Source organism: Protomyces lactucae-debilis (genome assembly GCF_002105105.1).
Source record: "Protomyces lactucae-debilis strain 12-1054 chromosome Unknown BCR37scaffold_13, whole genome shotgun sequence".
Lineage (NCBI taxonomy): Eukaryota > Fungi > Ascomycota > Taphrinomycetes > Taphrinales > Protomycetaceae > Protomyces > Protomyces lactucae-debilis.
In genome coordinates, this window is record NW_024468005.1 from 303409 (window position 1) to 326546 (window position 23138).

A 23138-nucleotide genomic window follows, 5' to 3' on the forward strand; every position below is an offset into this window, starting at 1 on the left:
GATAGAGTCTTTGCGCAATCTGCAGTCGCTACAAAAGACGAAGCGCAGCAGGTTAGAGAGTATGAGGAGTAGAATGAGGTGGAAGGTGTCGTTGGATGCGACCACGCTTGGACAGTGGAGACCCGACGAGATGGACAGCATGAGTCATCCCTCAATCATCAACGCATGACTCTCCGCTATCAATGTTCAAATATCAAATGCTATACGCTATACTATGCAGCAGGAGCAGCACACTGTGCTCCTGCCAAGTCCCAGACACTCAACCCACCAAACAAACCAGACTGAATGAGGCCAGACGTCGACCATCCAAGATTCTGGCTCCCATCGGCATTCATCGCCTTGAGCGACCACATGGCACCCCCAGCTGCTTGTGTCCACGCTTGCATCTGTGTCTCAAAGAACGCAAGTGCATTCTGCGCCGCTGCAGCAGAGTCCGCGGCAGTTGTCTGGATGGAGAGTGAAAATTCACCCACAAAGACTGGCATATTCATTTTTTGGAAATCAGCAACGTACGCACAAACATCGCTCACAGCTTGCTCCAAGGTTGTTTGTGCAAATGCAAAGTATCGGTGTGTGTCCAGAACGACGTTGTCTGCAGCTGTGAAGAACTGGTTCCAGGGTTCGAGTGCCCAGAAGCCATCGTGAAACATGGTGGCGACTCCTGGAACGGTCTTTTGCAAGATGGCATGGGATGCAAGGACGAAATCCTTGTACATAAGCCATTGATCCCAATTTGCAATTGCTGGCTCATTGGCAACCTCAAAGGCAGTGACCGTACCAGCAAAACCGCTGCCAGCAAGCCATGTCGCAGCGGCTTGTACAGTTTGTAGAGAGCGCTGCTGATTGGCAGACGTGTACCAAGCAATCTCTCCGATATGACCAGAATGATCAGCTCCGTTCTGAGATCCTGGCAAGCCATGCAAGTCGAGCGTCACGGTCATACCACTAGCGCGCGCATAACCCAACACGCGCGATAATTCTTGCAATTGTGTGGAGCGCACGTAGGGTTCTCCAGCAATGGGGTCGATGAATGCCCAAAAGCCAACGGGTATACGCAGTGTATTGAGACCAGCGCTTGCCAATTGTGAGATATCTGACTGTGTCACCCAAGATGCCCAGTGTTGCTGAAGTTGCGAGGTGCAGCCAGCCGTACCAAGTGCTTGACAAAATGTCCATTCATCCACAGCACCGACATTGCCACTTGCTTGATCAAACCAAGTGGGGTCCATCCAGCGTTCCAAGACCAGCCAATTACCAAGATTGGTGCCGCGTGCCTTCCATGTCTTCCAAGATGAAAATTTCTGGTTCAAATCTACCTTTGCGTTGAATGAACCGGTTGTGTTGTTGGGGTTGGCTACTGCTGTCAGCAGCGGTGATTTTCCATTCACGCGGACGCTCAGTGCATTGCCATCACCGCATATCTCTGTCGTGTTGCCAGAGCAAGGCATGCCACAACCAACAGGTGCAGACCAGGGTAATGCTCTGCTGCAGTAACATTCGGAACCGTACTCTGTACCAGACACACCATAGCCCTGTGAGTTGCAGTACGCGGAACAAGCTGTGTTGGTCATTTTCCCAGACCTGTAGGATGGACCCGGTAATGTTCGCATGCTTGACGAATCTGCAAAACAACCAAGATCCTTGAAGCCGGCAGAGGTATCTTGTATGGCAGAGTAGTAGACACTCAATGCATTACCAGATCCACATACCTGAGCATTGTTGCCACTGCATGGCATATCGCACCACCAAGCTTGGGCGGATGTCGGTGCCGTGAGTGAGCAGTGACATTCGGAAGCGTACTCTGTGCCTGAAAAGGGCATGCCCTGTGCTGAACACCATGATGCACAAGATTCGACGGTGTTGTTGGTGCCGGATGTATAGGTTGGTCCAGTGAATGTCCTGGCAGAGGCGGAGTCCTGCCAACAACCCCAATCGATCAAGGTCATCGCTGCTGATGCACTTGCCGATTTGACAGACGAGGGCGAAATTTGCGTGCTGGAAGGCTTCGCAGAGGACGTCAATGCCGAGGTGGATGATGTTCTTGGCGAAGAACTTGAGCTCGTCGACGCCGCTTTAGTGCTTGACGTTGATGGCGTCGACGAAGTGGTGATCCTCGAGGAAGACAGCGTCGAACTGCTTAAACGGCTTGATGATACAGCCTGGCTGCTACTCCGCGCGGACGAAGATGTCGCTGCGGGCGGCTGTCGCGCAGCAGGCGGGCTCGTCGTGACTGGCAAGGGACGTGCTTGTGCAGTGCTCGTCGCAACGGCCTTTGGCCGATTCTGTCTCTTGACCAGGTCAAACAACGACGGGCTGTCGTGTTCGCTGTAGACATTATCGACTGAGGACCGACGCGAGGACGAGTGTTCGTTGCTTGATGTTGAGGAGCGCCGGCTGTCAATAGCCAATGCTTGTACGGAGCCCAACACGGCGAGTACCTCAAGGGAGAACTGCATTAGTGTGAAAATGTTTGCGTCCGTGCTTAGCAGGTCAACTGGCAGCTGTCTCTTGTTATATAGATCGATGCAGAAGTGTCTTGGCGTGATAAACCAAAGACATATGGCTTAATGGAACCAAGATGTCATCCTCTCCAAGGTGTCAGTTGTGCACGACTTAACGATGGGAGGCCCGTGTTGCTGTAGTACACCATAGACGATGGAGGCCTGAAAGCGGAGTCTGAGTCTGTCTGACGCCAAATTTTCGAGATTGACACAAAGAGCGAGCTGCCAACTGCCAACTCCAGATCTATGGAGGCAGCCTTGATTGGTCCAGGGAAGCGAAATTCGCCGCTTCCGGAGAAAGAAGCTTCTGGACTTGACGCAGTCACACCGCGAACGGCGACTTTGACAGCAAGGGCTGCGTCCTGCGAGCAGGCCGTGTCAGTGCTCGCATGGGTGTGTCATAGATACGCCAAAGTCCATCGAAGGAGGTCCCTTGCATGGAGAGAGATCTCGACTGTGGATTGGCACCATGCGTAAGATTTCCCAATAGATCGATTGATGACATGTCGGTGCGCGCTATGGCGTCCAAGCTTGTCTGAGCACCTTTGCATGCGGACATCGGCTCTAAATTACTGACATGATGCCGTTGCGACATACTGATATGCTTTCTTGATCTATAAGAGATCTCGTCTTGGCTTGCAATTGACTGAAAAGACTTGTTGACGATATGCGTTGGAATGCAGCTGTAATTGCTAGACTCGGCTGCACTCGCGCGCATGGAGATGACATTGTACAAGCGCAGCGCGAACGTCTCCGCATGTGGCGGTCGCGCGAATGATCTGTCTGAAGGAAAATCTCGAAACGTGCCCGCTACAACTTTAACGCGAGCAGTGATCTGGAAGCGCAATTGAGTCATGATAGGTGCAGCATGTTGAATCGATGTTGTCGTGGGTGACCACGATGCCGTAGCTGCTGGCGAAAGTCAGGCTGTACTAGTTTAGCAATCACGGTGAAATTCCTAAAGCTCGACGTATCCCTGCAAGCTCGAACCGATCAACATTTTTAAGACAGACAATCAGATACCTATGTTATGAGCCCTGCTCATCTGCCGCCTCCTCTATGAACGACGCTTATGCTTCACATGGCAGGCCGCTGTGTAGATTGCAGCTTGCCAAAGCAGTACAATAGCAGCTCACTCAAAACAGTAAATCATTGTTTCCTCCCTGGCCAGCAGAAGCCGCAGGCTTGCCTGCAGAAGCGCCGTTGAAGTCTCCCCACTCGTCGTCCATTTCTTTTGGCGCTGCACTTTTGCTTGGCGCAGATGCACCCCAGATGCCAGCTGAAGCAGTTTGCTTGTTCATCTCAGAGAGAGAAGTTCCTTTTGTCGGTGTGCTTGACTTTTTGAAGCCAGATAGCAAATCCCCAAAGGCATCACCAGCAGCCGCTTTGGGCTTTTGCTGTGCTGCCAATATTGCTGGAGATGCGACTGGCTGAAGCTTGTTGCCTGTTGTTTGTGTTGCAAAAAGACCGGACGCGTAATAGTTTGGACCTGTCGGTGCAGAGGGCTGCTGTTGTTGCCTGGGCGCTTGCAAGGTCGGTTGTCCTGCCAATCCACCGAGCAACGATGCATTATTACTTGCGCCAGAATTTGACGCCTGCATAGGCTGAATACTTTGGAAGCCAGAGTACTGCGGTTTCTGTGGCGATGCAGGACCCATCACACTCATCATAGCAGCCTGCTTTGCTGGTTGTGGTGCAGCAACTGACGTGGACGCGCTTTGGAAATCGTCAAACTCATCGTCATCATCTAGAGCGGCGGGTGCAGATGTCGTTAGCTTGGGTAATGTTGCTGACGATGCAGGAGCAATCGCAGGAGCAGGCTCGTCATCGAATGAGAAGAGATCCACTTCCTTGGGCTTTGCTTCTTCCTTCTTTGGAATAGGCTTTGGAATGGTCGTCTTGTATGACGGCTGGCGTTCTGCAGCGGGCCGAGAAGAGCCAGAGCCACCTGCCGCACCTTCATCATACTCATCGTATTCATCGAAGCGCTCGGCTGGTTGAGCAACACTACCAAGAGCATCTTCTGCGAATCCGCGAACAGGACGAGCTGCTTTTGGTCGTTCAGAGCGTTCTCGGCGCGCACCGCCTGTCGAGGAACTGCGCGTGACGCCGGAAGCCTCACCGTAGCCCAAGGTCTCCTCGCCCGTACCACCACCGTCACCGTAGATTTTCGATGCACCACCACTGCTGTACTCTGGGGCGCCGCCACCGCCGCCGCCATAGTCGTCTGACGAGAAGCCGCCGTACTTTTTACCGGATCCACCAAAGCCGCCAGAGTGCTGAGCCGTCATGAAGGCAGAATCCGAAGAGACACCACCAAACTTGTTGCGACCAGACTTTGCCTTGCGGCGTTCTTGACGAATACGCTCAGAGTCTTGCAGTAAGTCAACTAGCTCTTTGGCTCGGTTGCGGACGTTGACGCCTTGATCCTTCATCTTTTCGTCAATATAGTGGAAGTTGCGGAGCATCTTGAGGGTAGACAGATGAGAGCGAGCATCGTCAATAACGCGTTCCGAGCCATTCTTGACGAGATACTCTAGAAGCTGCAGCGCCTTGTAAATTTGCCGCCATTCTTCAGCTGTCTTTTCAGTGAATCGTCTGTATATCATGGGCATAATCTCGTTGAATGTTGAGCTGCATCGTTAGCATCGGCTGGAAACAGGTACGTCGGAGAAGCGTACAAGTTGTGCGTGCCATCCGCAATCTCTGCGAGTTGCGTGGACGAGGCACCCCAAGGTTCATTGTTGGTGGCTTCACGGACCTTGGCCTCCATTTCTGTGAAGTTCATGACCACTAGAAGTCAGTATTTGAGCCGCGTTGCCCGTCAACCATACCATTTTGTACTTTGCGTACAGCGGATTTGATGTCGTACAGCTTCCGTTAGTTTTGCTTTCTTTAAAAGCATCTTCCTTACCGTCAAGTTTGACACGGTATCGGCAAAGGAGTCCATGACGAAGGTCCTCCCTCTTGGCTGCTATCCCGGGTGTGTCTTGCTGGGTAGATGCGGTCGTTGCGGTCGTGCTCCGTCATCGAACTGTTTTCGGCAGCGACTCAACTTCACGATTCAGGTCAATAAGCTACAGCTAGGTCAAACAGTAAAATACATAGTATGAAGATGGCACTATAGATACGCTCGACACATCAAGTCTGGCCGACTATGACGCCCAGCTTCTGCAGCTCCCGCTTGATCTTCTTCTTCCGCCGCCTCTCAAGATCACTATCCACTTCACTCTCATCCGACGAACCCGATGCTCGCGAGACCCGTATCGCAGCACTGGCTGACGCAAACGGTGCATGCATCGGTCTAACAGGCTCTGGTGTGGGCGGTAGTGACGAAAGCGTGCTCCCAGTTGGCGGTCGCTGCAGTAATTTTGGTTCTGACTGTGGCTTTTGAAGTGTCGATGGAGCTGATTTGTATGGTGCTGTTGCTGCTGTTGCTGCTGTTGCTACTGGTGCTGCTGGTGCTGCTGGTGCTCCAAGAGGCCTCGGGGCAGCTGATGTGTCCTTTTTGCTCGTGAGCGGTGGAATGGGTTTCATGGTTGTATCGATCCACGCTGGTTTGGCAGGCGACACGGAGCCATCTCTCATTGCTTCTGATTTGCGCTTGACGCCATTATGCTTCACTGCAGAGCTTTGCTTTGCCAGCGTTGTTTGACCAACTCGTGACGCAGACGCTGGTGTAGGTATAGATGTCGTGGCCTTTGAAGGCGTTCCATGTTCGTAAGCCTGCTTTGCCGATGAAAAGGTTGCGTGTGGAGAGTGCAACAGCGGCGTGACAGATTCCGCCTTGGGCCTGCTTGGCTTCTTCTTGTGGTCTTGCGAGCTATACTCTGGCGGGTCAAAAGTAGTTTGTGCCGTACCATTTGGCTGTACAGGATTATTGCTCTCCAGTAAACTCATGGTGAACTCTTCATCGAGCTCAACAGCTTCAACGGCGACTTGCCATGTTTGTCTGCCAACAGCTACATTGAGCTGACAGAGGCCTTGATCCTTCATAAGCTGGTACTGATCAAACTCAGCCACACTCTTCTTCACGTAACTATCGTCAGAAATTGATGCAGTCAGAAAGGGTACATACATTCGCGTATGCCACTCGGCCACGACTGAATTCGCCTTTTCGATACTTGAAAAACATCCTAGCAGCTTGACATCACTCTGCGTGCAATTCGGAATACGTTCATCCCATTCTAGCTCTGTGACGCAGTATACTTGAGGCCGTTTGCTCGAAGTAGCAGTGATGGCCCGGGCATGCGCGCTATGTTTATATGGTTTGGCACCATTTTCCTTTTTGATGACAGGACTGTGAGCACCCGAACCAGTGCCAGGGTAGCCTCTAGGCATTCTTTTTACTGTACTTTGCTTTTTGGAAGCGTACACAAGAAGCTGTTTAAGAAGTCAAACACAGACTGATTAGGGATGATGAGCGCGCTTGAGGATGAAGAGACAGCTGTTTGTAGATTGTGAAAGAATTTGTTAGAGAAGAGGCACAAGCGGCCGGCGCGAGAAGGCGCTCAGCTCTCTTTTGAGCAAGGGATCTGTCGAGTGAGTCGTTTGTACGTTCAAACCTCGAAAACTAAATTCGGCTAAGTTGGAGAGCACCAGATGGACAGGTTACTCAACATGTGTGCAATCCAGTCTGCCTTGTACATTTACGACGCCTATAAACGGGCCTGAAGAAGCTTGGCCATGTCTGCCTTATCTTGATCCTTGAGTCCTGCTCCCTCGATCACCATGTCCAAGTCTTCGCGAGGCATACCAGCCTCCACCAGCCCAGAGCGCAATTCCAATGTGTCAACGAGCCCATCAATCAACTCTGCCACGCGCTTTACATCGTCTTCCACAGATCCAAGGCGCTTTTCGTTCAGCAGGAGCAAAATTTGTGCTAGTCTATGTTTGTTCTCCACAGACGCATGGTCAGCTTGCCATCGCACAACAGTCGCGAGGGTCAAGCAAGAGGTGATGCCATGGGGTATACCGTATGGCGAGCCAAGCATGTAACCCAGTGCATGCGACAAGCCAAATCCAGACTGCTTTGATTCTTCCTGCAAAAATGGAAACATGGATTCCCACGCTGCAATCTGCAAGCGTTGGCGAATTTCGACATTATCAGGGTCTGCCTTGCATGCTGGCAACAAGTGGAAGAATTTCTGAATTGCAGCCAGGCCGAGCGAGCGAATCGGCGGTGGCGTGTATGTACGAGTTTGACATTCAACCGCATGATCCAAGGCACGCATGCCAGTTGAGAGCCACAGTCTGAGCGGTGTAGAGAGTGTGAGCGCCCCATCCAAGATAACTGCATCGGGAGCGAGTTGTGGGTGGTTGACGCCGACTTTCTTACCCTTTCGCGTATACCCTGCATTTCTGGTAAATTCAGCAGCACTCAGAGTTGTCGGAACAGCAATATGTTTGAGCCAATGACCAGATTCTTCGTGATGAAAATAGGCAATGGCTTTACAAGCATCGATGGGAGAACCACCGCCGACGGAGAGCAACACATCGGCGTTCGCGTCCGCCATTGCCTTCAATGTTTCACGAATACCTTCTTCCGGTGTATGCTGAGATATCTTGGTGGATGTACCAGCGTGGCGATCGCCAAGCAGACCCTCAATCTGCTTGATGACCTCGGTCTTGGTCTTGAGCGAGTTGCCAGTAACGATGAAGGCCTTCTTGACTTGTAGCCTATCAAATAGTGCAGGAAGAACGTCCTTGATACAGTTTGGTCCATATTGGATCGTCTGTGTCTTTGTGAAGCTGTACGAGCCTACCAAGTCTGTCGAGGCCATGGTTGCCGTTGGGTCGTCCAGATCTCGGTTTGCGGAATTGCGGAGTTCGTCGATGATGTCGTCGATTCTACACCCAAGCTTAAGGACCAAAAGCCAAAGTGAGGTTTCCCTCGAGCAGACTGTGGATGGGCTCTGATGGCAACAAGGGCCTCAGTCAAGCTGTTCTACTAGACTTCTTTGCTAAGCTACTTCCGCCTCAAGCGAGCAATGCAAGAGATAAGCTCATCTACCATCAGCCAGGAAGGCGTCGTCCTTTCCATCATCTGCTGCTGAGCATCACTGCAACAGAGGGGCTCTATAGCCGTCTCACACCAAACACATGTCTGTTTCTGCATCGCCCTTGGGCCCTCGATCGACATCGCGTGCCACACGGCTGTCTAGTCTTGTCGAGCCATTTTCGCTTCGATGAGACACTGACTGTTGGTTTCAACCCGCACTTGGCTGGCTTGTTGGGTTGTAAGGTTGAAACCTTAGTCACGCTTTCCGGATACAAAAATGATCCGGAGAGGCGTATTGGAATATTGGGTGTATTGCAAGATTCACAGAGTTTGCATGACTTACAGAATCGCTTGGCGCACATCTTCCAAGAAGAGGCGCTGGAGACCGTCGCGTCAGGGTCGAAAGGTGTCCTGCGAGCTGTCGCTTTGATGAATGCATTCGGAGAAGAGCAAGTCAATCAAGTTGCCGAGCACTTTTGGACGACGTGTAACGCATTTGATCCTGTGCCTGCCAGCCAAGTACTTTACATCACTGGCGAGCCACGGCCTGCGGGTTTAGAAAGATCAGCAGCTTTAGGTATGCCTGTTATCTTCATCGGACATCGCGCAGCTGAAGCTTGGGGTATTCGCAGACTTGCAGAGCTCTTGCAAGTCGAGTTTCCAGATTGCCTTGTGGAGGCTTCCTTTGAGCCAGAGGCACAACCTGCGCTGAAGCCTGAATCGCAGCAACAGTCGATTGAACCATAGATGCCATTCTTGCTGATGGGACATGAGGCTATCTTTCGAGTTTTGCCTTGTACTCTTTTCCGGCTTCCCTGCAAACACCTTCCAATAGCCCACGTACAGCTTGACTGCCCAAGACGCCATACTCCAAGCACGCATCAAACGCATCCAAACCCAAGCGTGTCTCACATTGAAGAAAGCTAATTTTGCCTGAATGACCCTCTGTTGCAAGTGTCAACCAAGGTATATCTGATTCTTCCAATGCAGTGACATCGAGTAACGCTTGAGCCGTTCCAGCACCCAACTGTGTCGCTGCACCTGTAAAAGCCGCACTCACGGCACTTCCGACTGAACACGCAGCAATGAAATGGTAGAGTGGTATACCGGCATCAATCAACGCTAATGTGGCTGCATTGATAGCACACGCCAACGCACCACCATCCTGCTGGACAATCTGCAATCGCACGTCAATCTGTGTACGCGGATACAACTTCAAGATGGCCGCTTGGCTGAATGTCTGCTGTAGCGCCAAACAAATCTCTTGCATGCGTTTATCCGTCCTACCAGCTTTCTTGCGATCTTGACCGGCGAATGGAAGGACGGTATAGTCGACATGGAGGTACGCTGCATCTGCTTTCATCTGTGCACGTTTATTCGCGTCTGGTTCGTGTGGTCCAGAGACAGTGCAGAGGACGGTGGTGAGGCCCATGGCGCAGAGTGCTGAGCCGTCGAAACTGCTGCAGGTGGGTAGCGACATGCGTGCTTTGAACTGTCTGATTTCATTGTAGCGCCTTCCATCTGACCTGAGGCCTTCTGGAGAGAGGATCTCGCTTCTGGGCATCGTGAACACACTGTACTGAGTATACTTTGGTGGATCCTGCTGTCTCTTGTTCTTGACTTTTTCAGGTGAGCTCCTCCTCCACAGCGACAACCAGGACCAGCTATCGACCAGGGTCCAGGACAGCCGGGTTCACTCTTCCAGCAGTCTACAAGCATGCCTGTCCCCCGTGCAAGCCAGATCCACGTCGGTACACAAGTCAGCATCATTCTCAAGCAAGACCAGCCCACAGGCCGCCAAGTGACAGGCACCGTCGCTGAACTCCTCACACGCGGCGATCACCCGCGCGGCGTCAAAGTCAGGCTGACGGATGGCAGAGTAGGACGCGTACAAGGGCTTCAATCACAATCGCAAGCTAGTCATGGGAATCCTGGTATGCAACAGCCTGGTGAGTATTATGGAGGACGAGCGCCTGATTATCCAGTTGCGCCGGGACTGCCTCAGCGTCCTCATGGGGAGCATCAGCAGTACGGACAGCATCAGCAGTATGGACAGCATCAGCAAGCCCTATATCCACAATACAACACGCCGCAAGACCATTATGAAGCAGATTCGAATCGCGCAGCAGCAACACGAATCGCTGCAGGCGACCAGACCGACACTGCAGCACAAGTAGAGCACCTTCAAGTCTACGAGCAAGCGAAAGGCGCCTCACAGCAAGATCGTGATCAACGCACGCTTGAACAAGCATTCCCGAATGTCGATGGATCCTTGATTGCAGCGCTGTACAGTGACTTGGAAGGCGACATGAGTGGCTGTCGCGAGATGCTACAAGCTATTGGATCAGAATCATGAACGGGATAAAGGCCAACTCTTTTCGCTACGTACAGCACTTGGGCATCAGGTCCAGTGACGAACATCTATCATGGAAACGCATATAACCAATTTATGAAACTGTCAGCTTGTCAAAGCTTTCCTGTGCATCAACAAATACTTGATTCTCGCTGTCCACTGGATGCAGAGACGGCTTCAAGCCTGGTGCAGCAGGACTTCCACCCGGCGTCGCTGCATGCGGTAATGCACCAGGCTGCGGGGCGCTTGGGCTTGCAGGCTGTTGAGTTGTATACTGCAAAGTCCGTGTCGGCGTAGGTACCCGTCCAGGCTGGCTTACAGGAGCCGATGAAGTTGTCGTAGGACTTGCATGACTCGTTGATGTCGTCTCTTGTGTAATACCACCAGCCATCTCCTCCATCAAATGTTTGAGCTGCTCGCCAGTCTTGCCTTGTGATCCCTTAAACACATAATCCTCCGGGCCAGTCTTGTCAAAGAATTGAGGGTGCCACTCTTCGCCTGCATCAGCACGCGCTTTCGCCTTGTCGCGCTGTGCATCCTCAATCACTGATTTTGCGTTCGTTGCGCGCACCTGGTCTCGCGCCTTGACAGCCTCAATCGTTTCATGCCACAACCGCCGCGACTCCACTGGATTCATCTTGTCTGTTGCCTTGGCCGAAATAGGCGTCTCTTGCGCACCTGTCGCATCAAAGAACGTCTCTGTCTTCTTCGTATGCAAATCCTTGATGGTCATCTTTTCACACCACTTACCCTCAATCTCAAACAACTTGTCACCAGTCTTTTCATTGCGAATGATGCCAGACACAGTATCATACTTGCCACTGATGAAGCCTTTAGTCTTAAACTCAATCTCAGCCACCAAGCCAGTCTGCTCACACCGAACAGTCGAGTGATCACCCAATTCCATCCGCATCTTACCAAACAAAATTCCCCTCGCATACATGTTGGGTTGCGAGAGCGAGTATGTCTCCTTGAGATTTGTAAAAGTTAGAAGCGCTTCCCCCTCCATGATACTCGCTGCTGAATTGCCAAGAAACTTGGAACGCGGCTTCAATACACCATCCACCCGGATGTGGTTTTCGGGGCTATAGTAGAAATACGCAGAAATGGGAGGCTGACAGGTTAGCAAAAGTCGCTCCAAGCGCAATCCCAAAGCATACGTGATGCGAGACTTGCTCGGCAATGTACAGGGCGGTTGTATTGTTTTGGAACTTCCAGTAACCGGCAAAGTACTCGCCTAGTATCGGGTTCAAGGGCTTCCGAACGCCAGCTGGACGGATATGCCAGCCTGCCATGTAGAAGCGCACTACCTCAACAAACCGCTTGACTGGATCGTCAATTTGCGGTATAGGCAAGAGAAACTCTGGATGAGCCATGAAACTAGATCGTTAGCATTGTCGTACTTGTTGCGGTCGAAGAAGGCGCGTACTTTGTGATGCGCTCGAGCATCGATTTGGGTTCCAGCACAAATGTCGGCAGTGTAATCCGGGACAGATCCATGCCCGGTCTTAGTTGGCCAATAATACCCATGATGATAGACTACACATTGCCGTTAGCGTCTTGTCGTACGAGTAGGTGCCGAATGGTAGAAGTACAGGCGCGCACGGATTGGCTTTACTTTTTGATCATCTTCGAGGGCTACTTCCCCAGAGTCATCGTGTTTGCCCATGCTTTTGTCGCTGCTAACAAGGCGTGAGTCAGGTCGGCCACTGGCAAGAAGCGGTGTCTCTCAGAGCGCACGAACCACTCTTGGATGATGTCGCCACGGCTAGTCTGGCGTCGGGTTGTTTTTCGATGATGACAGAGGCGCACGTGCAGGAAACCTCACAACCAAAGACCTCGCTGTATATACTCTCTTTCATCTCTCTGCAAGCCCAATATCAGGCCTGAAGCTACTCAGTACACTTTCTTTGGCCTCGTTCAACCTATCCATGCTATGAAACCCCAAACCGTCTTAATAGGGCCTTGCGCGCGCGATGGCTTTGAGGCACTCCAAAAGGCCGTGCACTAGAGCTTCTCCACTGAAAGAAGCGTGCATTCATGCTTAGGTCTAGCACTGCTTGTATCGCAATGTGTCAATCAGTCATCACACCGTCAAGATTGAGTCAAGAGCACTGAAGAGGGGAACAATATGTAACTTCCTGTCGTTCCAGCGTGCAAGCTACCTGGTCACTGGTTCTGTTCTGCGTCGAACTCCAGCCGAGTCATGCGTTTGCCAGCGAGAGGAACTCAAGCAGTTCTCTGGGCCCATTTCGCCACAGTCTTGAACCTGCTCCTCGACTCGTCACAGCTCATTGACGGGTATCTCGAGCTTGATCTAACATTTTTGTGTACGTCCAATTGCAGACAGTGGCGCTGATTGTCTTTTTGGAGGAGCTTTGAGCAAGACTGACGTTTCACGCCCTTGCAACCTTGCAAAGGGAGACGTCGACCACCGTGCGCTCAAAAAAGATTCTGTTTCAATTCTGCAGCTGTACTTAAGAAAGGGTAAGATATGAGATACGGGTGTACGAATTTAAGCAAAGCTGCAAAACAATTGCTTTAGATGCGAACGTCAGTGGCGAATGCAGACTGTCGAGGTATACATTTGGTCTTGCATGAAGGTAAAGGTAAAGGTAAAGCTGGTCATGTTAGCTTCCTGCAAAGAGTACATATAGCAAACTTACCATCACTTCTTACTGCAACGCACATCTGTGTTGAGGGCGTCCACATGCGTATTTGGAAAATCGTCATCAAAGACCCAGGTGTAGAAGAAGGGATCTCCAGCTACTTTGTATCTTGGAAAGACCGTTCCAGAATCCTGGAAAATGGCATTTGCCATTAGATTGCTCTCGACAGCTGACCAGTCGCAACCCCTATCTTTGTGAACCCGAGATAGTATCGCCAGATTCACGGGATAGTAGCACGTGCCATTGTCGGCCTTGTACGTGTCGATTCGAACATAGTGCTTATAATTGCTTCCGACATTATAGAGTGAATTCCGGATCGCTGGGTAGTTCTGAAGATTCAGACAGCCTGTGGAGTCTGCATTTGTGATATCAGTAAGCGTAATGTTTACATAATGTTCAGCTTGGGCGTTTATGTCTGTCATGCCTTTTGCCTTTGGATTATTCTTTTTGTCGGCCGGGGCAGCCTCTGTGTTATCGTGACAGACGACCTTTAGCAATGCATAATCGGGCTTAGTGGTATCGGCCCAACTGACTAGTGCAATCTGACGACAGTTATGTGCAAAGACACTTGGCAAAACATGCCAAGATAATGCAAACGACCAAATGATCAGAGTGATCGTCGCATACATCGGTCACTTTTTAAGGCTTGTCAGCAGGTCTTGAACAGGGGTGACCAACCAATTCGGGCCCAACTGCCGCGGATATCGTCTAGCCGGCGCACACTGCATTTGGCAGTTGCAAAAGCGACCCCTTGTCAAATGGCTCCGAGACCGCGGATCCATGAAGTCCGGCCCAATGCGCCATCACAATAGCAAAACAATAGTTGCAATTAAAGTCAAGAGCCATTTGTGTGATTGCTCTTGACCGATCTGTAGTTTCTGGTCAACATGCTCGCTCAAGCCAACTGAATAGACCGACTTCAGGCTATTCTCAGCGGCATCTCCCTCTGGCATGCACATGGCGAGCCTGCCGAGAGGCTAGACCGAGAAGATCCGATCGCTTGTTTTCAGGGGCATATCAATGTTTTGCGAAGGCACATCCGAATACGAACGAGCATCTGCGATCGCGATACTACATGGTCTCGCCAAGCGAAGCGTCGCAGCCCGCGGGGAAATAGGGAAAGCTCCTTCAGTCGCATGCGAAGCAGTCATCTAGGCCTGCATCCAGTTGGATCATACAAAACTGCAGCAGTGTTCAGCGACAGGTCTCAGTGTTAGCCAGCTAAGAACTTCAAGATATCCCGAATGTCCGATGGTGTAAATGCTATGGCTACAGAAGATATGACACAATGCGGATTGTAGCTGCAATAGCCTTGGTCAAATAGTATCAGAGATATCAGAATGCTACGTGTCATCATTCGCCAGAAGATAAGAAGAACAATCTACGAATCAAAAGTCTTACCCCTGAATTTCGATCCTCCAGCGCAGACTATGCCTTCCCAGCAAACGCCGACAAATAAGATATGACAGAGCACTGATCATTGGTCGAGACACTATCTCTGATAGCTGATAAGTAAAGAGCTTGGGGTAATGCTATCGCCTGCAGCACAGCGTATCGAACTCGAGCATTACTTAAAGGCTCATTCCCCATGTCGATGTCCTTCATCATCAATCTTATATCATGAAGGCAACATACACAGCTCTACAGTACTACCTCGCATTCACGCTTATACGCATCAGTATGGTCTATTCTGCTCCTCTCTCGATTCAGGATATCATGGTCACGCCACCGGAGCACAAGGCTGCCAAATACTTTCGCATTACAGTCTCTGCGACTGAGAAGGAACCTAGTGGACGTCGGTTAAGCTTACCGGACTCACTTGTTGTCATTCCTTACAGAGGCTATCTCGTCGCTGCTCCCGATGGTGTCGCCGCACGGTTGAATGATGACGAGCTCTGGAGGCAAGCTGTACCTTTTGAACTAGACGAAGCGATACAAGATGGCGATATCACCAAGAAACGTCTGAGTCTTGCAACAACGAAGGGCAAGTCTCGATCAGCTGACTATCCAACCCAAAAAATTGTCATTCACCTTGGACAGTCGCATAAGCTTGCTATTCTTGGACTCACTGCCGACACGAATGAGGTCGAAGAGGATGTCTTCAGTTGGGCTCGGACCGCAGACGGTGAATTGAGGCCCGCACCAAATGGGGCAGTGGAAGAGACTGATCTCCAATCAATGGTGCTGGCCTGCAAGTCCAGTGGCAGGTATTATGAGCTCCTTGTGCGTGATACGTCGGCATACGCAGCAGTTGAGAAGCAAGATGTCTCGACTGACTGTGTGGCAGTCACTTTGACGGCGGAGGCCTTGGAAGATGCCGTCTTGCCGACATATTGGAAGTCATTTGGAAGCGATTAGCGATTTGATGACACTTTAGATGTAAGAGTAGGTGTGTAATGTGAAGTCGATGCTTCTATGGTTCAAAGATGTTAACGCAACGTAATTGAGCATGTCTATTTGTGTATCTCATGATGAAGGAGAGACATTCAGACGACAAATGGACCATCATCAGCCTTTGCCTGTGCTATTTCTTGTTCCGTCAGAGTCAACACCTTGTCATCCTGAAACATCTTTGGCACACTGTCCCAGCCAATCGCGCTATCCAATTCGTCGCGACCAACATAGCATTTCGTTGTACTTTGCGTCGAGGCTGGCATCAATTTCATCGCAAGATTGTAGAAAGACATCCATACACTGCCGAGATTGAGGATGATGGCACGATTGCCCTGTTCAGGATAGTGAGCAGAAGTCACCGTTGTTGAAGCCTGAAGCAATTGAGTACCCGTCTTGTATATTGCGCTTGACGACCAGAGACTCAGGCGTCGACCGTCGATGATCCAAGTGACGCCAAGGATTGGCCGAGACAGGGCATCAGGGCGATCTGTGGGCAAATGATCTTGCGGTATGGCCGGATCATTGCCAAGGTGAGTTGGCGGCGCATTGAGCAGGGGGACCCGATGCCGGAGAGTGTGCTCATTGTTGACAATTCGTCGAATGGTCATGGGTGGTATCAGGTCCTTTTCGTAGGTATTTGGCATCAGTTCGTAATGCACTGGATGGCCAGTCTTGTCGTGCTTGAAGAAGCGTTGAGGATACCATTGATTGACTCTGCGCTCCATATCCGAGGCGGTCTTGTAGTTCTTGTACATGTCATCCATATCCTTAAAGCCCCAAGTCTTCCAACATTCACCTTTGCCAGCTCGCCATGCCTGTGAGGCGACGAGGCGCTCAGTACTGAGCCCAATAAGCTCATCTAGATTCTCGCGCGGCTTCTTGTCTGCATCTTCCCATTCAGCAAGTAGATAGCGCAGCAAGTAAGTCGGGTGCTGTTGGAAAGGAGCGAGTGGTTTGGCAAGGGAGGTACCTGCGAGTGATGCTCTGAAAGTGCTCAAGGCTTTTGGATGCAATGCGAGTAGTCGTTGCGAGCGTGTCTCTTTCTGAGGTAGACTGGAAATAGCAGCCTCAATGGCCTCGTCCCAGGCTCTGTAGTTCATCTGGCACTGACTGGCAGTGTAGCTCGAGCAGCAGAGCTCCTGCAGTAGTAGCCGGCTATAGACGACGCTTGTGGTTGCGAGGTTGAGCGACTTTCAACGCGACTTCGACACCCACACGAAGAAGGGGCACTCCTGCGTTTCAGCTCCTGACAAGCAAATAGAACTAAGGAGCAAGCAATGAGGGCACGAGGCACAATACAACATGACAATCAGGGTCAGCCTGCACACGTCCGTGTCGCCGCCAGGCCAGGCGAATGCGAGCTTGGATCATCTACACATTCGACGCTTCTGCCACGTTTGACCCTTTCTGCGATACTCCAGACACATGCCAGCCTCGAACCGCAGACAATATGAGACGGACGAACATGCGCACATTGATGATTCTGCAAGCGCTCGGAATGCAATGGGAGAGGCCGAGCCCGAGCCACTCGATACCGCTTTGAATCGCAGGCTCGTCGCAGTGATCAGCAGCGTGGATGCCATGTTGGACGCCACTGCTGCGTGGCAAGAGTCAAATTGGAAGCTCGCGACTCTCACAGATGACCAGGTGGAGCAGGTGGTCGAGCCTGCGAGAAAGATGTTTACACGGTTGGATGCAATGCACATCGAGGACCTGAAGGCTGCAGTGATGGAAGCTATGACAAAGGGTGCGCTGATATCGAGCGATGCATTGCGCTCAGCACATCTCATCTTGATGCTCCTGCCTCGTTATGGACGGTTGTATAAACAGCTCGAATTCTTCCTCGCCCAAAGCGCGGTCTATCGTCTGCTGCAGGAGTGGCACGATACGTACCAGAAGCTGCTCCGTTTTGAGGCGGAGAAGGACGATGCAAAGTTCCTATATGAGACCACCAATCTTGCAACAATCATGGACGAGGCAGTGTATGTGTCTTGGGAAGAGATACCGGAGCTCTACCTGCAACAAACGGACGTGATGGAGCTGAAGGCAAAGCAGATGGAAGAAGCTACGCTGGAAGAGGCTGATGCTGGAAACGAGGGGAGCTCTGAAGACCAAGCGGCACAAGAAGCCTTGTCTGACAGGGGTATTCCGACATGGCTCAATCGTCTGACTGAAAGTGCGCAGTCAGATCCAATACCGAAGAGTCCTCCGCCAGTGCTGGATACTATTCTGCTGCCAGAGTCATGGAGCGAGCTCCTTGTGGCTAGCCCAACATTTGCACACAAGCCAGTCCGCGCCGGCACTCGTTCAAGGATCTACGTTGGCTCTGATACGCTTGAATCGTGCCCAGAGATTGATGAGGATGACAGCTTTGATATTGGTTCCTTACAGGCTTTCTCAGAGAGCAGGACTCAATGGCAGGCTTATCCCAAAAGCCTTGGATCCGAGGCTGTCTTGAGTGATCTCTCTCTTTCTTTGGAGGCCGACCCGAGTATCCGTCAGCCATCCAAAGTCGAGCCAGCGCCAACTCTCAGCATTGATGACCAGGTGCAGCAGGTTGTGGACAACGTTCTACAAGGTTCTAATCAAGTCTTGCGGAAGTCTACACGCGAACTGATGCAAAATGATGGTTCGACAGCAAATCATGCCAAAACTCACGGCTGGTATAACATCTCAAAGCATGATGGTTCCTGCAAAGACATCTACTGCCGCATTGTTGGCTCTCGCGTCATGGCTCGTGTCGGTGGAGGATGGCAGGATCTTGCATCCTTCTTGGCTCACTGGTCTAGCAATCACGCGTCAGTTCCAATTCGCAGCATCACACCGTTGCCTCAATCTATGCCTACTCGGAGCAGGTCACCTTTAGTATGTTTCGCACATTCGCTGCAAGAACTAACACAGCAGGCTTTCGGCTCTTCCACGACACCAGCGCAACTACTTCAACAGACTCCACGGCGGACGGCAAAGTACAGGGAGCTTGACGGCAACTCCAGTGGTGCTCATCCGCTGATCTCGCGACATCGCAATTTTGCCATTCAGGAGACATCTTTGCCGCGTGTCCGTGCGAGTAGCGACAGCTTGTCAACAGCCCCTTTGTCTGTTCGTAAAGCGCTCGCATCAAATCCCTCTGAACACGTAGGTCTACGTGCGCCAGAGGACCATAAGCCTCTGCGGTACATGAGGAGTACAGGTCAGCTCTGAGGCCCAATCGACCTTCACTAGTTAGGCATGATGCAATTTTCCGCACAGCTGGGTCTGTCTGTCGGTTCTTCACGGCGGCGCCTGATGCTCTGTTCCTCATTCTCTTTGTCGAATGCTGCTAGTGCTGCGAAGCCTGCGATGGTATTCTTTGTCAGGGGCTAGTTGAACTCGCGCAAAACGAAATGAATTCATGTGTGTGAGTACAACCTTTCTACCGCGCACATCAGTGCATGCTCAAGGACACTACTGTCGTATTTGAGAGCCCCTGAAGAAATCAATCTGCCAGCACATCAATTTCGCTCGCTACTCGTTTAAGACTCACGTTCCTGCCATCACATTCTCAGCAGTACTCAAAATCATGCTGTGCGCAGTCATCTGGCTCTGGATGGCAAGCTTCCTACCAGATGTTGTCCTTGGGGCAGCACTCAAAACACCAGGCAATGGACAAATCAAAAAATCCCAAAAATCGGTCATCCCACCCCTCTTCCAGCCTGGTCAGACGAAGTTGCCTGCACCAGTCTTCTTGGTTTCGCTAGCAAAGATTCGACCTCCAAATCCTACGTTCTGGACAGCTCAGCTCGAAGCGGTGTTTCCTTCACCAAAGCATGGTGCAAGCGGGGCTACAAATGAGTCCATTGGCTTTGACCAAAGCAAGACGGCGGAGAAGCAGCTCCAAGCAGACTTCTTGATTCAGCCCGGTCAAGGCGGACAAAGATTGTACCTCAAGGGGGAAAAAGACAAGTACGTCTATGTGACTCCAAATGGCCAACTGTTGCTCAAAGTGGGTGACCTCGACATGGCGCCCAAGGTAAAGGTGAGGTCCAAGATCTTCTCCATGGCTCAATCTACATCCAAGGACGACACATTCAATCACATCTTCGTCAATGGCCCCACGTCCAAGTCCAAGTCAAAGTCTACGGTAATGGAAACCTTCGCGGCTTGTCCTAAAGGCGATTCGACGAAGATCTCGAAGGGGACCACCTCGTCCGATCTTCCTCTGATGACTCATCTGCCAGGTTCAGTTGAGCCTCTCTATCTGTTCCTGAAAGGTTCTACCGCTTGCCACCCGATCTACATCAGGGCTGTTTCCCATTAGACTCTTCGATATGGCGCGAGCAAGCTACGGCCATTGACGTAGCTTTTCTGTTTGTCGTCTAGTTTAGTCTCTAGCAATACCATTGACTTTTACGCTGCAGCCTATAACTCGTCGTTCTTGATTGTATTCCAGCACAAGGGCCGAGGGAAGGTCAAAGGACAAAATACAGCTGATTGTCGTAAGGTCAGATCCATGTATCATTTGACCTCTCCAATCACGTATGGACAATACTGCAATTGGCTCAACGCATATTGTGACCGCTTGATGAAGACCTCTCGATTAATTATGTTAGTTGTAGCTGTAGCGTGGAGCGATAGACAGGACCCTCGAGTGAGCTATGTCTTATGAAGCTCTGTCGCTCACACTCTTTTCGAACGTCATAGATACTACTCCAGCTCTCATACCGCGGCCGGTGTACATACAAGATGTGCAGCTGCAGGGAGCGAACACCATCTCTGTACCCCAAAGAAGCTCATGGCTATGTCTATGACCGCTATAGAGAATTACCGGTGCAGATGATGATGCACAGCTACTCTCACTAGCTCTGGGCAGGCTGATCAGCTAGCGCTCACGTACGTGGCAAGCTGTGGTGCGATTGAGAGCACATCATTGCTAGGCATGCACGTGGGGCACAATGGCAGTCTCCTGATTCGGGTTTCGACTGACTCAGTGACTCGATCATCGAATCATCTTCCAGGCTTATGATTCGATTTCAGAAGCAGGGAGGACGGATACTCTCGAAGCTAAGGGCAATTGCGAGAACAGCAGGTCGCCTGCAATATGTGTCAAAGTCAATAGAATCCCCAAGCAACAAAGACAATCTGATTGCTCAAACATTCTCGCACAATATAGGCGCATGCGTGTCCATTTGGTTGGCCCTAAGTTGGGCAAAGATGCTGGCCTGTGCGGTTTGTGATGGATCATGATCATCTGCAGATGGGCACAAACATATAATTTGCCCCTGAAATGATTCGGGCTGCAATCTGCCGGACACTGCGCATTGAACACGCGAGAACTTCCTGTCCACAGAATGGCACACATGCAGACCAACACAGGGGCTGAATGAAAATAAGACAAACACCTCATCTCGCTTTGCATCAATCTTGCGGAGTGAGAGGGTTATTCGCAAGCTCCACAGGCAAGCTGAATCCTGTCGCTACTGCGGTCGCCTATACATAACTCGCGGCATACCTGCACTTTTGTCTGTGCATCCTAGAGCGCCTGCTCATTTATGTCTGTGCTTTCCAGTAGGCAATCTAAGTCAGGCCATCACTGTCTGCAGCCGGGAAATGAGCATGCCAGGCTATGCTGCCTGACCCCTTGTTTATTGGACGAATGACAAACAACGTGGTCTTTCGACAGCGTGGCCTAATCGACAGGCATCTCTCCTCAGGTATAAAAGCTCTGATCTCCATCTCTTCTCTCTCTCTCCACTTGTTCAACAACTCTTCTGCAATCATGAAGACGATTCTTGGTCTCAATGCAATGCTCAGCTTGGCACTCCTCGTGAGTGCTTCCCCCAAGCCTAAGCATCCCAAGCATACCGATAAGCCCACAACTAAGGTTGATCCTACTGGCATTTCAGGCACAGCAGACCTCCTTCCTACCCCTACTGCAACACCTGCACCCGAGAGCCAATACTTGGATGTCAGTGACAGTGAAATCAATGGCAATGCCGAGTACGATTGATCATCTCATTGAGAACGAGTCACTAACAATCCTTAGACAACTCATCGGTCAGGAAAAGACAGATACGAAGCCAGTGGTCAAGCGCCACACCTACTCGCTCGAGGCCAAGACTTCCAAAGACGAGTTTTATCCTCTAGAGACAACGGATGACAACTCTGTCGTGTCCAACGTCAATTCAACTGGTTCTGGTGAAACAACAGGCGATACCTTTTCCAGCGACAGTGAATTCGTTGTGCTCGAACTTGGTCCAGAGAACGGCTTTGCATTCTTGGGAAGCAACACCGACCGACAGCTGCTGCTGGCCGAGGATGGTCAATTGACTTGGAAGGAAGTCAAGGGCAAGTACGACGAAATCTCGAAGCTGGAGGAGGCGAGGAGTGCAGCCCAGAAAAAAGGGGTGACACCAGAGCCCTACAAGCCCTCGCAAGGCGAAGTCAAGGATGACGTTTTCAAGCTCACTACTACTAAGACGAATGACGGGAAGACCTGGACGAAATTCAAGGCAAGTGAGGCGTCGAGCTGGTACCTTTGCAACAAGGAGGCCCATGTTGGCAAGAATGGATGGGTGGAAAAGGAAGGCCAATTCAAGATCTACGTCAAGGATGCCTCTTATATCAAAGGGCTCGGTGATGCCCTAAAGGGACAATGTTTGCAGGCCTTGATTGTCGCTGAAGCAGTGAAGGAAGCGACCACCGACAACACAGCTACAGGTGGACAGTCAGGCGGCAAGTGAGACTTCCACATTGCGATGGCACTGACTAGACAACGAGGGTGAGCTGGACTACCTCTGTTGACAACATGGCTCATTGCTGAGCAATGAGCACCACTTAGCAAGATATCATTTTCATACCAGTTTAGCTACCATTTTCACTTCCAATTTTCATTGATACGTGAACGGTGAGATGAAGGGGCGGCAGATAGACTTGGATACGCAAGTAAGATTGCTTTGGATTCAAAGTATCTGCTAGAAGTACTGCAGCTGAGCATAACGACGAAGCGAGATTGCGCCCATGGCCATCAATATGCACAGAAGATTTAAATTGGGAGTTGGTGTTGCTGGAGCGCAGTCCAAGCAGGAAGACCTCGCATCCGCAGATGAAACCTTGTCTGTGATTCAACAGTGCGTGCTGTGCAATGCGGTGCAGCAAACAAATACTGCAAATCACGCTCGAGGCGGTTTTCCTGCACTTGCGCAGAAGACCATAGATGGAGTCGCTGATTGGTTCTTCAGCAT

The 23138-nt window shown here is 51.1% G+C and overlaps 15 protein-coding genes across 15 annotated transcripts; 5 read left to right on the top strand and 10 right to left on the bottom strand.

Annotated features, from left to right (window-relative positions):
- Positions 1-212: 212 nt before the first annotated feature.
- On the bottom strand, positions 213-1448 carry BCR37DRAFT_349033 (glycoside hydrolase superfamily; the record flags this gene model as incomplete). The annotated part of the gene is made up of 1 exon (XM_040867891.1): positions 213-1448. The coding sequence occupies one exon, from the start codon at positions 1446-1448 to the stop codon at positions 213-215; it is 1236 nt and encodes a 411-aa protein (XP_040724351.1).
- A 1191-nt stretch (positions 1449-2639) lies between these two features.
- On the bottom strand, positions 2640-3464 carry BCR37DRAFT_70229 (uncharacterized protein). The gene has a single exon (XM_040872443.1). It carries the CDS (start codon positions 3355-3357, stop codon positions 2824-2826), a length of 534 nt encoding a protein of 177 aa, XP_040724352.1. The 5' UTR covers positions 3358-3464; the 3' UTR covers positions 2640-2823.
- Positions 3465-3482: 18 nt separating this feature from the next.
- Positions 3483-5520, bottom strand: BCR37DRAFT_359509 (uncharacterized protein). Its single transcript, XM_040868217.1, has 4 exons — positions 5416-5520; positions 5336-5375; positions 5183-5294; positions 3483-5135 (listed from the first exon to the last, which is right to left on the bottom strand). The coding sequence occupies exons 1-4, from the start codon at positions 5449-5451 to the stop codon at positions 3638-3640; spliced, it is 1686 nt and encodes a 561-aa protein (XP_040724353.1). The 5' UTR covers positions 5452-5520; the 3' UTR covers positions 3483-3637.
- Positions 5521-5583: 63 nt separating this feature from the next.
- BCR37DRAFT_381140 (uncharacterized protein) lies at positions 5584-7044 on the bottom strand. Its single transcript, XM_040869622.1, has 2 exons — positions 6580-7044; positions 5584-6540 (listed from the first exon to the last, which is right to left on the bottom strand). The coding sequence occupies exons 1-2, from the start codon at positions 6840-6842 to the stop codon at positions 5643-5645; spliced, it is 1161 nt and encodes a 386-aa protein (XP_040724354.1). The 5' UTR covers positions 6843-7044; the 3' UTR covers positions 5584-5642.
- On the bottom strand, positions 7001-8431 carry BCR37DRAFT_70312 (alcohol dehydrogenase IV). Its single transcript, XM_040872445.1, has one exon. The coding sequence runs from the start codon at positions 8282-8284 to the stop codon at positions 7160-7162; it is 1125 nt and encodes a 374-aa protein (XP_040724355.1). The 5' UTR covers positions 8285-8431; the 3' UTR covers positions 7001-7159.
- BCR37DRAFT_393824 (GTP cyclohydrolase 1 type 2/Nif3) lies at positions 8410-9249 on the top strand (the record flags this gene model as incomplete). The annotated part of the gene is made up of 1 exon (XM_040871364.1): positions 8410-9249. The coding sequence occupies one exon, from the start codon at positions 8410-8412 to the stop codon at positions 9247-9249; it is 840 nt and encodes a 279-aa protein (XP_040724356.1).
- A 28-nt stretch (positions 9250-9277) lies between these two features.
- Positions 9278-10066, bottom strand: BCR37DRAFT_348815 (uncharacterized protein; the record flags this gene model as incomplete). The annotated part of the gene is made up of 2 exons (XM_040867874.1): positions 9278-9529; positions 9575-10066. The coding sequence occupies 2 exons, from the start codon at positions 10064-10066 to the stop codon at positions 9278-9280; spliced, it is 744 nt and encodes a 247-aa protein (XP_040724357.1).
- A 42-nt stretch (positions 10067-10108) lies between these two features.
- Positions 10109-11248, top strand: BCR37DRAFT_381142 (uncharacterized protein). The gene has a single exon (XM_040869623.1). The coding sequence runs from the start codon at positions 10220-10222 to the stop codon at positions 10856-10858; it is 639 nt and encodes a 212-aa protein (XP_040724358.1). The 5' UTR covers positions 10109-10219; the 3' UTR covers positions 10859-11248.
- Positions 10866-12613, bottom strand: BCR37DRAFT_381143 (uncharacterized protein). The gene is made up of 4 exons (XM_040869624.1): positions 12474-12613; positions 12285-12394; positions 12016-12235; positions 10866-11969 (listed from the first exon to the last, which is right to left on the bottom strand). Exons 1-4 carry the CDS (start codon positions 12522-12524, stop codon positions 10950-10952), a joined length of 1401 nt encoding a protein of 466 aa, XP_040724359.1. The 5' UTR covers positions 12525-12613; the 3' UTR covers positions 10866-10949.
- A 910-nt stretch (positions 12614-13523) lies between these two features.
- Positions 13524-14153, bottom strand: BCR37DRAFT_393828 (uncharacterized protein; the record flags this gene model as incomplete). The annotated part of the gene is made up of 1 exon (XM_040871365.1): positions 13524-14153. One exon carries the CDS (start codon positions 14151-14153, stop codon positions 13524-13526), a length of 630 nt encoding a protein of 209 aa, XP_040724360.1.
- Positions 14154-15227: 1074 nt separating this feature from the next.
- BCR37DRAFT_381148 (uncharacterized protein) lies at positions 15228-15937 on the top strand. The gene has a single exon (XM_040869625.1). The coding sequence runs from the start codon at positions 15241-15243 to the stop codon at positions 15880-15882; it is 642 nt and encodes a 213-aa protein (XP_040724361.1). The 5' UTR covers positions 15228-15240; the 3' UTR covers positions 15883-15937.
- Positions 15682-17097, bottom strand: BCR37DRAFT_70879 (uncharacterized protein). Its single transcript, XM_040872447.1, has one exon. The coding sequence runs from the start codon at positions 17016-17018 to the stop codon at positions 16011-16013; it is 1008 nt and encodes a 335-aa protein (XP_040724362.1). The 5' UTR covers positions 17019-17097; the 3' UTR covers positions 15682-16010.
- Positions 17098-17128: 31 nt separating this feature from the next.
- On the top strand, positions 17129-19298 carry BCR37DRAFT_70894 (uncharacterized protein). Its single transcript, XM_040872449.1, has 2 exons — positions 17129-18783; positions 18823-19298. Exons 1-2 carry the CDS (start codon positions 17344-17346, stop codon positions 19117-19119), a joined length of 1737 nt encoding a protein of 578 aa, XP_040724363.1. The 5' UTR covers positions 17129-17343; the 3' UTR covers positions 19120-19298.
- BCR37DRAFT_70919 (uncharacterized protein) lies at positions 19299-20315 on the top strand. The gene has a single exon (XM_040872450.1). The coding sequence runs from the start codon at positions 19478-19480 to the stop codon at positions 20213-20215; it is 738 nt and encodes a 245-aa protein (XP_040724364.1). The 5' UTR covers positions 19299-19477; the 3' UTR covers positions 20216-20315.
- Positions 20316-21375: 1060 nt separating this feature from the next.
- On the bottom strand, positions 21376-22201 carry BCR37DRAFT_381150 (uncharacterized protein; the record flags this gene model as incomplete). Its single annotated transcript, XM_040869626.1, has 2 exons — positions 21941-22201; positions 21376-21894 (listed from the first exon to the last, which is right to left on the bottom strand). Coding segments are annotated over exons 1-2 (427 nt in total), but the record flags the coding sequence as incomplete, so codon positions are not given.
- Positions 22202-23138: the final 937 nt, after the last annotated feature.

Excerpts from the sequence above, each read along its gene's own strand:
- BCR37DRAFT_70312 (XM_040872445.1), bottom strand. The coding sequence starts at position 8,284 with ATGGCCTCGACAGACTTGGTAGGCTCGTACAGCTTCACAAAGACACAG.
- BCR37DRAFT_381142 (XM_040869623.1), top strand. The coding sequence starts at position 10,220 with ATGCCTGTCCCCCGTGCAAGCCAGATCCACGTCGGTACACAAGTCAGC.
- BCR37DRAFT_359509 (XM_040868217.1), bottom strand. The coding sequence starts at position 5,451 with ATGGACTCCTTTGCCGATACCGTGTCAAACTTGACG. Across the intron at positions 5,376-5,415 it reads ATACCGTGTCAAACTTGACG|CTGTACGACATCAAATCCGC; the intron begins GTAAGGAAGATG and ends AACTAACGGAAG. Across the intron at positions 5,295-5,335 it reads TGTACGCAAAGTACAAAATG|TGGTCATGAACTTCACAGAA; the intron begins GTATGGTTGACG and ends ACTGACTTCTAG.
- BCR37DRAFT_381143 (XM_040869624.1), bottom strand. The coding sequence starts at position 12,524 with ATGGGCAAACACGATGACTCTGGGGAAGTAGCCCTCGAAGATGATCAA. Across the intron at positions 12,395-12,473 it reads CCCTCGAAGATGATCAAAAA|TCTATCATCATGGGTATTAT; the intron begins GTAAAGCCAATC and ends GGCAATGTGTAG. Across the intron at positions 11,970-12,015 it reads CCGAGCAAGTCTCGCATCAC|CCTCCCATTTCTGCGTATTT; the intron begins GTATGCTTTGGG and ends CTAACCTGTCAG.
- BCR37DRAFT_381140 (XM_040869622.1), bottom strand. The coding sequence starts at position 6,842 with ATGCCTAGAGGCTACCCTGGCACTGGTTCGGGTGCTCACAGTCCTGTC. Across the intron at positions 6,541-6,579 it reads GCCGAGTGGCATACGCGAAT|TTACGTGAAGAAGAGTGTGG; the intron begins GTATGTACCCTT and ends TTCTGACGATAG.
- BCR37DRAFT_70919 (XM_040872450.1), top strand. The coding sequence starts at position 19,478 with ATGCTGTGCGCAGTCATCTGGCTCTGGATGGCAAGCTTCCTACCAGAT.
- BCR37DRAFT_70894 (XM_040872449.1), top strand. The coding sequence starts at position 17,344 with ATGCCAGCCTCGAACCGCAGACAATATGAGACGGACGAACATGCGCAC. Across the intron at positions 18,784-18,822 it reads CTCGGAGCAGGTCACCTTTA|GCTTTCGGCTCTTCCACGAC; the intron begins GTATGTTTCGCA and ends CTAACACAGCAG.
- BCR37DRAFT_70879 (XM_040872447.1), bottom strand. The coding sequence starts at position 17,018 with ATGAACTACAGAGCCTGGGACGAGGCCATTGAGGCTGCTATTTCCAGT.
- BCR37DRAFT_381148 (XM_040869625.1), top strand. The coding sequence starts at position 15,241 with ATGGTCACGCCACCGGAGCACAAGGCTGCCAAATACTTTCGCATTACA.
- BCR37DRAFT_70229 (XM_040872443.1), bottom strand. The coding sequence starts at position 3,357 with ATGACTCAATTGCGCTTCCAGATCACTGCTCGCGTTAAAGTTGTAGCG.